A 12,360-nucleotide genomic window follows, 5' to 3' on the forward strand; every position below is an offset into this window, starting at 1 on the left:
CCATTTTTACGTGTTTGCTGTGTACAAGTTCAGCATGATGCCGTCTGCATACCGGTCTGGGATAAGTTAACTTGGGACTTTTAAGGGGGTAGATTACTTTCAGAATGGAAGTGGGTACCAGGGCTGCTTGACACGCCCATATCTGTCATAGCAGGTGTGCAGGAGAATAAACACCGTGTAGCTCAGTAGAAAGAGAATTGGACTTAAACAAATATCCTAGGTTTTAAATTCTCGTTCTTCTAACACTCACAAGTTTGTGTCCCGATTCTACCATCTAACCTTTTACAAGCTTTCTACATCTCTGAGCCTCGGTTTCCCCATCTATTAAGTGGGACCAGCCCTGAGGGGATGCGTCGCCTGCCCCATAAAAGGGTTTCAATCAGTGCTAATAAGTGTGTCCTTCCACTGTAACAGGCAGCTTGGCGTAAACGTTGAGATGGTTAAGGTGATAGTCGGTAGCTTGTGTTTCTCGGTCACTTGCAGATGTGGGCATAGTGGTGAGTCTTCAACATCCATGACCCCATTTAGGCCTCTAAGATATCACTTCTTTATTCAACAGATGAGGTTTCAGAGGCTACAGAGTTAGGTAAAAATAAAAGGACGCACACGAGAAGAGCTAGGCAGCTAATATAATATATAATATAATGGGGTTTTGATACATAATCATTTAAGTTGAAAGTGATGATGTGTCGAATCCATAGATCTCTGAGCAGCAGTACAGCTGGAGCAGAGCACGTGCTGTGGGCCGAGAGCAGGCTACTCACCAACTGTACTGAGTGAACGAGGGATGAGTAAAATTGGAGAGGCAGGCAGAAGTCGGGACACGAATGGCCTCGTAAGCCAGGCTAAGGAGCTGGGATGTTACCCTGTGGATGACCAGGAGGGTTCAATGCTCCAACGTGAATGTCAGAAAGAACCCCCAGGTGCACTGAGGGAGGCGTAGAGACCAGGACTGGGGGGAAGAGGGCGCTCTAATAACACCAAGATGCCCACACTTCTCTTCTGACCACACTGGGCTCAGAGCTTCCGTTCACAAAGGCCCCACCTCGGGCTTCACGTGGCCAGCGTTCGGAAACCCGATGGGGATGAAGTAGCGGCCCCCCTTCTCCCTGCCGGTTCCCCTAAATCCCATGGGAGGTGGAGGGTGGCTCGCCCCTTGGTGCTCCTGGTGCAGCACCTTCCTGGAAGCCAGCCTCCTGCTGTCGCTCACATGGACCCCTTCTGTCCCTCGACAGCTTCATCGGCCATTCTCTGGGCAACATCATCATCCGATCAGTCCTAACGCGGCCCCGGTTCCGGTATTACCTCAACAAACTCCACACCTTCCTGTCGCTCTCCGGGCCGCACCTGGGGACCCTGTACAACAACAGCACCCTGGTCAGTACAGGTAAGACTCTCCCCAGCCTCGTCATTCCTCAGAGTTCATTCAGGACCCAGGGGAGGGGGAACCAGAGACAGATGCTCTTCCTGATGGAACCTGTGGCTTTGGAACCTCTTCACAGCGTGAGACGGTGGAAGGAGACCTGGGCTCAGAAAGATGTTGTTTTGTTTGTGAGCTGAATGAGATTAGACAGGATGTTTCCCAAGGTCTCTTCTGCTTCAGTTTTCTGTGAATAAAAATAAATAGTGGTGCGGAAGAGAGCATGGGTGTCTGTGCATTCAAGCTGTTGTAACAAATTGCCATAGACTGGGTAAGGGGGGATTTGTAAATAACAGACATTTATTTCTCACGCTTCTGGAGGCTGGAAAGCCCAAGATCAAAGCACTGGCAGATTTGGTATCGGGTGAGGTCCCACTTCCTGGTTCACAGACGGCCGTCTTCACACTGTGTGCTCACCTGGTAGGAGGGTCAAGGGAGCCCCTGGGGGTCTCTTTTATAAGTTCACTAATCCCATTCACGAGGGTCCAACCCTCATGACCTAATCACCCTCCAAAGACCACACCTTCAAATACCATCACATAGAGGGGTTTAATTTTCAGCATATGGATTTTGGGGAAACAAACTTTCAGTCTATAGCAATGGGCTTTGAATCATGTCACTTCCATGACAAGCTTATGGTTAAGTTCTAACCCAGGCACTCGAGGAAGACTCTGACCAAGACATTTCATCTCTATGCTACTTAGTTTCCTTACTGGTAAAATGAAGCTAATGTGTATATGTTTGTGTATAAGTATGGATACATGTATGATGTGTGTGTATGTATATATATACATATGCCTATCTGTAAACATATATATGTGTATATATGTGTTTGTATGTGTTTATATATGTCTATAAACATGTACATTATATATATACATATATGGGGGCGTGTATGTGGGTGTGAATGTGTGTGCTATAGAATTGTTGGCGATTAAACAGGAGAAGGAAAAAAGGAGTTATCATGTATGGAAGGTGACCTATAGCTGGATTCTAAGCTTCTTCCTGGGATGACCACACAGCCACAGCTCCAAGGCTCTCATGGTTTCCTCTGTGTTGTAAGGGAGGGACATCATGGAGGGTGAAGCAGTGAGACTCCATGAATCTTGGAAGATGAGCAGAATTTCCAAGACAGCGAATGGTAAGACGAGTTTTCTGTGCAGAAGCAATAGTGTATTTAATAACCTAGAGCTCGTGGAATCAGGAAACCACAGGTGGTTCTCTGTGACAGAAACACAGGGCGACCTGCAGATGCAGGATGACCGTGGCAGTCTCAGCAAGAGCCTGGTGACGATGAAGATCCTTGTGTGACGTGGTGGCGCTAGAGTTACCCTGTAGACCATATAGATACGACTAATGGGGCAGCATCTGTGGAAGTGACATGATTTGACGTAGACAGCCCAAGTATTATAGGTCATTGGGGTTTGTATAATCGTGAACAGTTTATTAAGTTATATTCCTAACAAGGAGTTCAGTAGTTCCCGACTGCCCAAATCCATTTCGTGTTATTGGGGGTCACCCCAATAAGCGTCCCCTCCATGCCCGTCTCCCAGCTCTCTGCCTCTGCTCCCCTGTACCTGACCCGCACTCAGGGCAGACTGGGCTGCTTGTTTTCCTCACAGGAGGTGGGTCAGATTTGTTTGCTCTTTGTTATTGTAGGACATCAACTGGGAACATGAGTTATTTGACACAATGATACATAACAAATGGAAGTCCTTTCCCCTGTCAAGCTGTCTTTCCTCACAAACCAAGGAAGCCATTTTTGAACAGAAACAAATGAGTTGACCCACATTTTTTCACAATAATAAAGTAATTTGGCAACACTATAAAGAGTTGAAAAATGAGACATTACCAATAATCCTTCCAATCTAGCATAGCTAGAGTGGTTTTGTATGGTTCACTCTCCTTATCTTTGCATGCATGCACATTTACATGGCAGTAATCGTAATATATATAGACCCCGTGTCTTGTTTATTTCCTTGCATTTTTTTAATGGATCTTTATTGGAGTGTAATTGCTTCACAATACAGTGTTAGTTTCTGTTGCACAACAAAGCAGATCAGCCATATGCATACACATGTCCCCATATCCCCTCCCTCTTGAGCCTCCCTCCCCTCCTCCCTACCCCATCCCTCTAGGTCATCGCAAAGCACTGAGCCGATCTCCCTGTGCTGTGCTGCTGCTTCCCACCAGCCAACTATTTTACATTCGGTAGTGTATATATGTCGATGCTACTCTCACTTCGCCCCAGCTTCCCCCTCCCACCCCATGTCATCAAATCCATTCTCTATGTCTGCCTCTTTATTCCTGCCCTGCAGCTAGGTTCATCAGTACCATTTTTTTTTCTATAACATTTTTTTTTTTTTAGATTCCATATACATGTGTTAGCATACGGTATTTGTTTTTCTCTTTCTGACTTACTTCACTCTGTATGACAGACTCTAGGTCTATCCACCTCACTACAAGTAACTCAATTTTGTTTCTTTTTATGGCTGAGTAAAATTCCATTGTATACATGTGCCACATCTTCTTCATCCATTCATCTGTTGATGGGCATTTAGGTTGCTTCTATGTCCTGGCTATTGTAAATAGAGCTGCAATGAACATTGTGGTGCATGTCTCTTTTTGAATTATGGTTTTCTCAGGGTATATACCCAGCAGTGGGATTGCTGGGTCATATGGTAGTTCTATTTTTAGTTTTTTAAGAAACCTCCATACCTATCTCCATAGTGGCTGTATCAATTTACATTCCTACCAACAGTGTAGGAGGGTTCCCTTTTCACCACACCCTTTCCAGCATTTATTGTTTCTAGCTTTTTTGATAATGGCCATTCTGACCGGGGTGAGGTGATACCTCATTGTAGTTTTGATTTGCATTTCTCTAATAACTCGTGATGTTGAGCATTTTTTCTTGTGCCTCTTGGCCATCTGTATATCTTCCTTGGTGAAATGTCTGTTTAGGTCTTCCACCCATTTTTTAACTGGATTGTTTGTTTTTTTGATATTGAGCTCCATGAGCTGTTTGTACATTTTGGAGATTAATCCTTTGTCTGTTGTTTCATTTGCAAATAGTAGTCTTTGCTACTCCAGCTTTCTTTTGATTTCCCTTTGCATGGAATATCTTTTTCCATCCCTTCACATTCAGTCTCTATGTGCCCCTAGGTCTGAAGTGGGTCTCTTGTAGACAGCATATATATGGGTCTTGTTTTTGTATCCATTCAGCCAGTCTGTGTCTTTTGGTTGGAGCATTTAATCCATTTACATCCAAGGTTATTATCTATATGTATGTTCCTACTACCATTTTCTTAATTGTCTTGGGTTTGTTTTTGTGGGTCTTTTTCTTCTCTTGTGTTTCCCGCTCAGAGAAGTTTCTTTAGCATTTTTAGTAAAGCTGGTTTGGTGGTGCTGAATTCTCTTAGCTTTTGTTTGTCTGAAAAGCTTTTGACTTATCCATCGAATCTGAATGAGATCCTTGCTGGGTAGAGTAATCTTGGTTGTAGATTTTTCTCTTTCATCACTTTAAGTATATTATGCCACTCCCTTCTGGCCTGCAGAGTTTCCACTGAAAGATCAGCTGATAACCCTATGTGGATTCCTTTGTATGTTATTTTTTGTTTTTCCCTTGCTGCTTTTAATATTTTTTCTTTGAATTTAATTTCTGTTAGTTTGATTAATATGTGTCTTGGTGTGTTTTTCCTAGGGTTTATCCTGTATGGGACTCTCTGTGCTTCCTGCACTTGGGTGACTATTTCCTTTCCCATGTTAGGGAAGTTTTCCACTATAATCTCTTCAAATACTTTCTCAGACCCTTTCTTTTTCTCTTCTTCTTCTGTGACCCCTATAATTCGAATGTTGGTGCATTTAGTGTTGTTCCAGAGGTCTCTGAGATTGTCTTCAATTCTTTTCATTCTTTTTTCTTTATTCTGCTCCTCGGCAGTTATTTCCACCATTTTGTCTTGCAGCTCACTTATTCCTTCTTCTACCTCCGTTATTCTGTTACTGATTGCTTTTAGTGTATTTTTTATTTCAGTTATTGTATTGTTCATCTCTGTTTGTTTGTTCTTTAGTTCTTCTAGATCTTTGTTGAACATTTCTTGTATTCTCTCAATCGTGCTTCCATTCTGTTTCCGAGATTCTGGATCATCTTTACTATCATTACTCTGAATTCTTTTTCAGGTAGATCGCATATTTCCTCTTCATTTATTTGATCTTGCAGGTTTTTACCTTGTTCCTTCATCTGTAACATATTTTTTTGCCATCTTATTTTATTTATTTAATGAGTGGGATTGTGTTCCTGTTTTACTGGTTGTTTGGCCTGAGGCTTCCAACACTGGAGTTTGTAGACTATTGGGTAGAGCTGGGTCTTGGTGATGAGATGAGGAACTCTGTGAGACCTCACTCCGATGAATATTCCCTGGGGTCTGAGGTTCTCTGTTAGTCCAGTGGTTCAGACTTGGAGCTCCCACCACAGGAGCTTCCCCCTGACCCCAGGCTCGTGAATCAAGATCCCGCAAGCCATGTGGGGTGGCAAAAAAACCAAAAAAAGTAAAAAATAAAATTAGGGCTTCCCTGGTGGCGCAGTGGTTGAGAATCTGCCTGCTAATGCAGGGGACACGGGTTCGAGCCCTGGTCTGGGAAGATCCCACATGCCACGGAGCAGCTGGGCCCGTGAGCCACAATTGCTGAGCCTGCGCGTCTGGAGCCTGTGCCCCGCGACGGGAGGGGCCGCGATAGAGAAAGGCCCGCGCACCGCGATGAAGAGCGGTCCCCGCACCGCGATGAAGAGTGGCCCCCGCTTGCCGCAACTGGAGAAAGCCCTCGCACGAACCGAAGACCCAACACAGCCAAAAATAAATAAATAAATAAATAAATAAATAAGAAAATCCTTTAAAAAAAAAAAAAATAAAAAAATAAAAAAAAATAAAAAAATAAAATTAGACTAGGAAACTAACAGATATGTCAGAAAGAATGTAAAAATAAAAATATAGATGAATCAACAACCGGAAGGTACATCAGTACCACAATAGTAAAAAAGAGGAGGAGGGAAAGGAAAAAAAAAAAAAAAAGGGTGGGGGGAAAGGCCTTGGCTGTGGAGGGCGGGGCCTAAGTAAGGGTTTGGGTGGTGGGTGGGGCCAGTGCTCAGGACCCACAGGGCTGGAAAGGCGCTGGGGGCTGTGGGGGGTGGGGCTTAGGCTCAGGGAACAGAAGAGACCCAGGCGTGCCCCCCACCCTGGTTTCAGAGGTCAGGGGACCTCACCTGGGAGCTCAGCAGGCTTCCTGGGCTGGAGTGGGCGGGGCAATCGCCCTCCGCTCCTCTCCTGCTCCTCCTGCAGGGCCCCTCCCGCCTGCCCCTCCTGATCTCCCCAGCTTCCCTCCTATGCTCCCAGGACCAATGCGGCTTGGGGGCGGGTGGGCCTTGGAGGGCAGGGGACGGGCCTGGGAGCTCAGCAGGCTCCCTGGGTTCGAGTGGGCGGGGCAATCGCCCTCAGCTCCTCTCCTGCTCCTCCTGCAGGGCCCCTCCCGCCTGCCTCTCCTGATCTCCCCGGCCTCAGCGGCGCTGATCTTGTCTGGCCTCCACTTCTCCTCCCCCCTAGGTCCCCCTACATCCTACTGGTTCACTTTGGGGTTCCTCCCGTCTCCTTGGGGGTCAGAGTCCCCCACCAGCAACCGACAGGCGCCCTAGTTGTGGGGAGACGCTAACTCCGCGTCTTCCCACAGCGCCATCCTCCTTGCATTTTTATCAAATTCATTTCTTTGTGCTTGTGACATAATACTCATACTCATCTGTGTTAGTGTCAGCATAACCACAGTAAATGGATAGACTTCGAAATAGGTTGAATTTAGCTTTTTGATATCCTAAATGGATCTGTAAGGAGCGTTCTTATATACTTTCCTTCGGTACTTAGGACAGTTTCCTTAGGCTAGAGTCATAGAAGGGGACTGAAAAATCAAAGGGTGTGGATAGTTTCATGACTTCTGAAGCCTGTCTCATAAGATTTTCTATCCCCGCTAGCAGTACATAAGAATACAAATGTCCCTCTGACTTCCCAAGGATTTGTTAAATTGCCTAGCACGATCTCATTTTTAAGTTAGCTAACAAATCACAGTTTAATGTTAATCTTTCCCCCATTCTTTTTTGCTTTCTTTTTGTTTGATACGTTTGATGTGGGTTTTGCTTTGTTTTCGTCTTTCTAGGCTTGTGGCTCATGCAGAAATTGAAGAAATCCGGGTCCCTTTTGCAGCTGACCTTCAGGGATAATGCTGATCTGCGCAAATGTTTCCTTTACCAGCTAAGCCAAAAAACAGGTGAGTAGATGCCCTGCAGCACCCCAAGACCGCGATGAGTGAGAGATGGAGAGCCAACTCCTGAGACCCAAATTAGAGTCAAGGCTACGTTGACTCACTCACAGAAGGATGTCGTCATGAGCTGCATTGCTACACAGCCTCCTCAACTCATGGAGAGGCCACCAGCTACTCAAGAACTCAGCTGCCCCTGGACCGCCTCCCCCTGCATGGCCTGGGGATGGTATCACGATGAGAGGCAGGTGTGTGCAGTGTCATCTCTACAGCAGAGCTGTAACCTCCACTGCCCACCAAGCCTTTAATGTCCTAACTGCACAGGCCCCAAGGTCTATGTGCCAACTCCCAGCTCTTTCAGCCAGGTGCAGATCCACCTACAAAAAGGGCAGGTGGACATCATCCATTTCTGTTGGCAGTGCAAGGGGATGGGGGTCCCTCTCGCAGGCCTGAGATCACAGCTTCACCCGCACTCCGTAATGAGGAAGCACACATAGATGTCGAAGACCCTACCTGCCACGGGAGTGAGCAGAGCACAGCAGTGACCTCGTGTCCACGGAGAGAACAGAGAGGCTGCCTGACTGTCCAGCTCAGTCCCGCTGAGCAGCCGGCCTGGCCCAGGGTCTGTCTCATGGCCCACAATCTTCCATTAATTTGTAAACACTGACTCTGATGATATCTCTGTCTCCTCGAATGTGAGTCCGGCATAGCCCTGGGCTGACCATAACCTTGGTCAAGTTCCTTACCCACGTGTGTCTCTGTGTGCTGCGTTGAGGGTTATCCCCCCATGGGGAAGTGAGGAAGGAGGCTTGGGCAGCGGGGCAGTTGGACCACAACGTGGTCGCCCCAGACATCTCAGCAGGCCTCACCCTCTGGGAGCTTGGGAGCGGAGCCGGGGTGGCCCTACAGAGGTATCCTGACGGAGGGCAAAGGGCTGGTCTTTACACCCCCTGCCCCGTATCTGCCGGTCACTGAGTCCAGCCAGTCCCCAGTGCATTATGGTCTTGGGCTGTGACCTTGGGTGAGAAGACTTACGTCAGTGGAGGCGTCCCCCGCAGGGTCCCTGGGCTGAGAGCAGGCCGGTGGAGGACCTGGGCGGAGCACTGCAGCACCTGGAGATCCCTGCTGGGCTCTGGGGACTGAAAGAATAGGCTGTGATGCTTCGTTTAAAAGATCCCTGTGCCTCAGTGTGAGACTGATTCCAGGGAGGCGAAGCTACCTGCAGGGAGATGAGATCAGAGGTGACTTCCTCAAGCAGCGGACATGACCGAGGCTGGAATGAAGGGAGCCGTGGGGTTGAGGAGGCGGAGCAAAAGACTAGATTTACTTCCTTACGGACTCCCTAGGACTCCCAGCCCAGAAGGGCATTTCTGTTACTTCCGTGTTGTTTCTCTCTCACTGTTCAGAGTAGCGAGCTGTGTGTCTCCTTAGCTTCCGTGGCTGATGAGGACAAAGCCGTCACCTTCCCTCTTTCAACCTTCCAGACCAGAAGGTCCTTATGCAGTGACTCAACCAGTGTGTCTGGTGTCTTCTCCCTTTTCCCCTCTCTGGGGCAAGTTTGTAAAATGTATGCAAAGCAGAGGCTAAGATGAAACTACCTGGGTAAAAAAGCACCCATCTGGCTTATTGCAGGTCTGCAGTATTTTAAAAATGTTGTGCTGGTTGCTTCTCCCCAAGACCGCTACGTGCCGTTTCACTCAGCCAGGATCGAGATGTGTAAAACTGCCCTCAAAGACAGACACACAGGTGAGCCACATTTCTTTTCCTTTTTTCTTTTCTCTCTTCTTTTCTTTCCTATTCTCCGTCTCCTCCTCCTCCTCCTCCTCCTCCTCCTTCGTTTCAGTGACTTTCTGATTTAAAAGCAGAAGGAAGTCATGAAGGTGCTGTACCCATTAGGGCACGTCAGCCGTTCTGCTCAGGACTAGGAGCCCGACACCCACGCAGCGTTTTCCTCTAGATTCTGCTGCTGCGTTCTGCCCCCATCTCCTATCCGTCTTCCCTCCTTGCAGGACCCGTTTTGGCGGAGATGATCAACAACCTTCTCCGCCCTCTGGTGGACGCCAAGGACTGCACTTTGATTCGACACAACGTGTTCCATGCCTTGCCCAGCACTGCCAACACCCTGATTGGCCGAGCAGCTCACATCGCTGTGCTGGATTCCGAGCTCTTCCTGGAGAAGTTCTTCTTGGTGGCAGGACTCAACTACTTCAAGTAGCGGCTTTGAGGGAGCGGCCTTGGGGAGCTCGCCAGAAACGTTGAAGATCCGTAAGAGCTCTGGCTGAGACATCCTTTTACAGACCTCTGTCATTCCAGGCTGGAGCTCAGAGAGGAAGGCGCTGAGGGATGGAGGGTGGGGTAGGACCAGACATTCGAGGTGCTTCCATTTTGGAGATTTGGGAACGCTGAACCAATAGTGTAAAAGACAACAGACTTTGCCCGAACCTGTCTAGCCACCTGGAGTCTCGTTCAAGATGCTTTCTAGGAAAACTCTGAGAAAATAAAGAAACAGAATACTTGGAGTTGGTGAGCCCACCTTCTTAACTACCACTGGCTCACAGAGAGATCGCTCCAACTTAACTAGATTTGTTCGGTGTGTGACTAGTTCATAGCTTTATCATTTTTGATGCACACAAGCATTTCAGAACTCAGGTTAACCTCTGTGCAGAAGTGGAACATATTTGTGTAAATACAATCCTTAATAGATTCAAATGTGCCACTTGTTCAAGACCATGTGATGCCCATATTCTCATTCTCTCCTCATGTTTTCTCAATAAGGGGCAAAGGAATGCTTTGTAAACTCCAATTTTATTTCATAACAGCAGTGGGTGGGGTGATTTGAGGTATGGGGAGAGGCAGGTGATGCTATGAGTAAATGCAAGTTTGTTGCAGAGAAGAAGTAACTGGTGAACTGGCTGCTCTGCCTACTTCTCCAGATTTTTCTATGCGTGGCCTTGGTCCCCACGTTACTTCCATGATTGCTGAAATCTCTGTCTGTGGTAGGGAAAATTGACTGAGACTAAACCTAGCAGAAGGGAGCACTGAGATGAATGCACACGTGTGAAGCTCCTGCTGATATGCTTCCAAAGAAATGCTATGTTAGCATTTGATGCACTTGCAAAAAATTAAAACCATTCATATGGCCAGCTGCTTCTCCTCTCCGTGGAAGGGGAAAGACATCTAAGTGGAGGAGTGCTGGATTTAAAACCTCAGGGGAGCTCTAAGAAGGGTGCTGGTTATCTTTCACTAGAAATGTCTTCTTGCCTTAGGAAAATAAAGGGCTAGGAAAGGTCACCACTGATAGACAAACCAAGAGACAACAGGGACAAACGTGAGATCAGAGATGGGAACAACAGCCAGATCGAGGACTCAACTTAAATTGTTATTGGTAAGTGACTGAAGGGGAAGTTTGGAAAATTACCAGGGTGTTTAATATGGTCCCAAAGACTGAGTACACTCTATGAGTTAAAGGAAGACTAGAGAATCAGTTGTACTGAAGGAATGCATGACCCAGGACCATAGGGACAACTAACACGGGAGACCCATCTTCTGGAGGCAAAAACTCCTGCTTCTGCAAAATTTGCTTCTAAAAATGTAGAAACTCATCTAGGACCAGATTCGTGGTCCCAACCCCTGGACCAGAACCTTGGTGATGACCACCAATGCCATGGTAATAAGCCAAGTGATTCTAGACTCATCTGAGAATTTTAGTTCCTTGCATATTAGCAATGCGACTTTGGAAAACAAAGTAGACCATGGGGATCAAGTCCAGGTGGGCAGCTTTGCAGGAGAGCAGACTTACACAATCCTTAAGAAAGGAAAAGCTGGGGAGGGAGTTGAAAGACAGACTCCCACACAACAGATGTAGGGTTTCTGTGGGTCTTCTTCAGACTTTCATTGTATCTTGGTCTTAACACGTATGGGATCAGTAAGTCCTCTGGTCACTCTCCCACTCGGTATTTTTCCAGCTTCCCGATGGGCATAGACTCTGGTTACTTATGAACAAGACCAGTCTGCTATATAACCCAGAGGGAACATGCTTCCTGCAGTGCAGCCTGTGATGTTGTGTTTCTTGGTCCAGATAAGTGCCCAAGCTCAGTGCAGGACCATACAGTTTGTAGCAGCTTCTCCTTTTTGGCCAAACGAGGAGCCCTGCCCCTCCAGTGAGCATTTCATTTTTGTGTTCCCAATGCCCATCAGCAAAGTCTGTCATTCCCTGGTCATTTGAAAGACCGTGCAGCCAGCGGTTATAGAGCCAGGGTGAATCAGTGATCATCGTCTTTTCCAATAACCAGATACCATTTTTAACTTCAATATGCTGTCTGGACATAGAACTAATGGCAATAAACGTCCAGCTGCATGGTGCACCTCTTTTTTATAGGGGTGCTCTGCTGTCTTTGTAAACCCTATCTGGCCTCTGAGCATCTATTGTAATTGTGTAGAAAGTACATCTCTATACTGTAAAGAAGAGTGTCCAGTGTTACGTGTCATGCCTCATTTGAAAAGGCTTTTTTATGTCTCTTTCTATTGAAGTATAGATATATAATGTATATATATATACACCTAAAAATATATACATAAAATGTAAAACAGAGACATTCTATTATTGACTATAAAATTATAACAAAATGCCTGCCAAGATAATA

The 12,360-nt window shown here is 46.6% G+C and overlaps 1 protein-coding gene across 1 annotated transcript in view; it reads left to right on the top strand.

Annotated features, from left to right (window-relative positions):
- FAM135B (family with sequence similarity 135 member B) overlaps positions 1-10,099 on the top strand; it is a 273,737-nt gene extending 263,638 nt beyond the window's left edge. The window contains exons 17-20 of the mRNA XM_057532173.1: positions 1,236-1,387; positions 7,616-7,726; positions 9,350-9,463; positions 9,727-10,099. Coding sequence (XP_057388156.1) covers positions 1,236-1,387; positions 7,616-7,726; positions 9,350-9,463; positions 9,727-9,932 — 583 coding nt within the window. The 3' untranslated portion in view covers positions 9,933-10,099. The remainder of the gene's footprint in view (positions 1-1,235; positions 1,388-7,615; positions 7,727-9,349; positions 9,464-9,726) is intronic.
- The last annotated feature ends 2,261 nt before the right edge of the window (positions 10,100-12,360 follow it).

This window comes from Balaenoptera acutorostrata, chromosome 17 (genome assembly GCF_949987535.1).
Source record: "Balaenoptera acutorostrata chromosome 17, mBalAcu1.1, whole genome shotgun sequence".
In the NCBI taxonomy this organism is placed as follows: Eukaryota; Metazoa; Chordata; class Mammalia; order Artiodactyla; family Balaenopteridae; genus Balaenoptera; species Balaenoptera acutorostrata.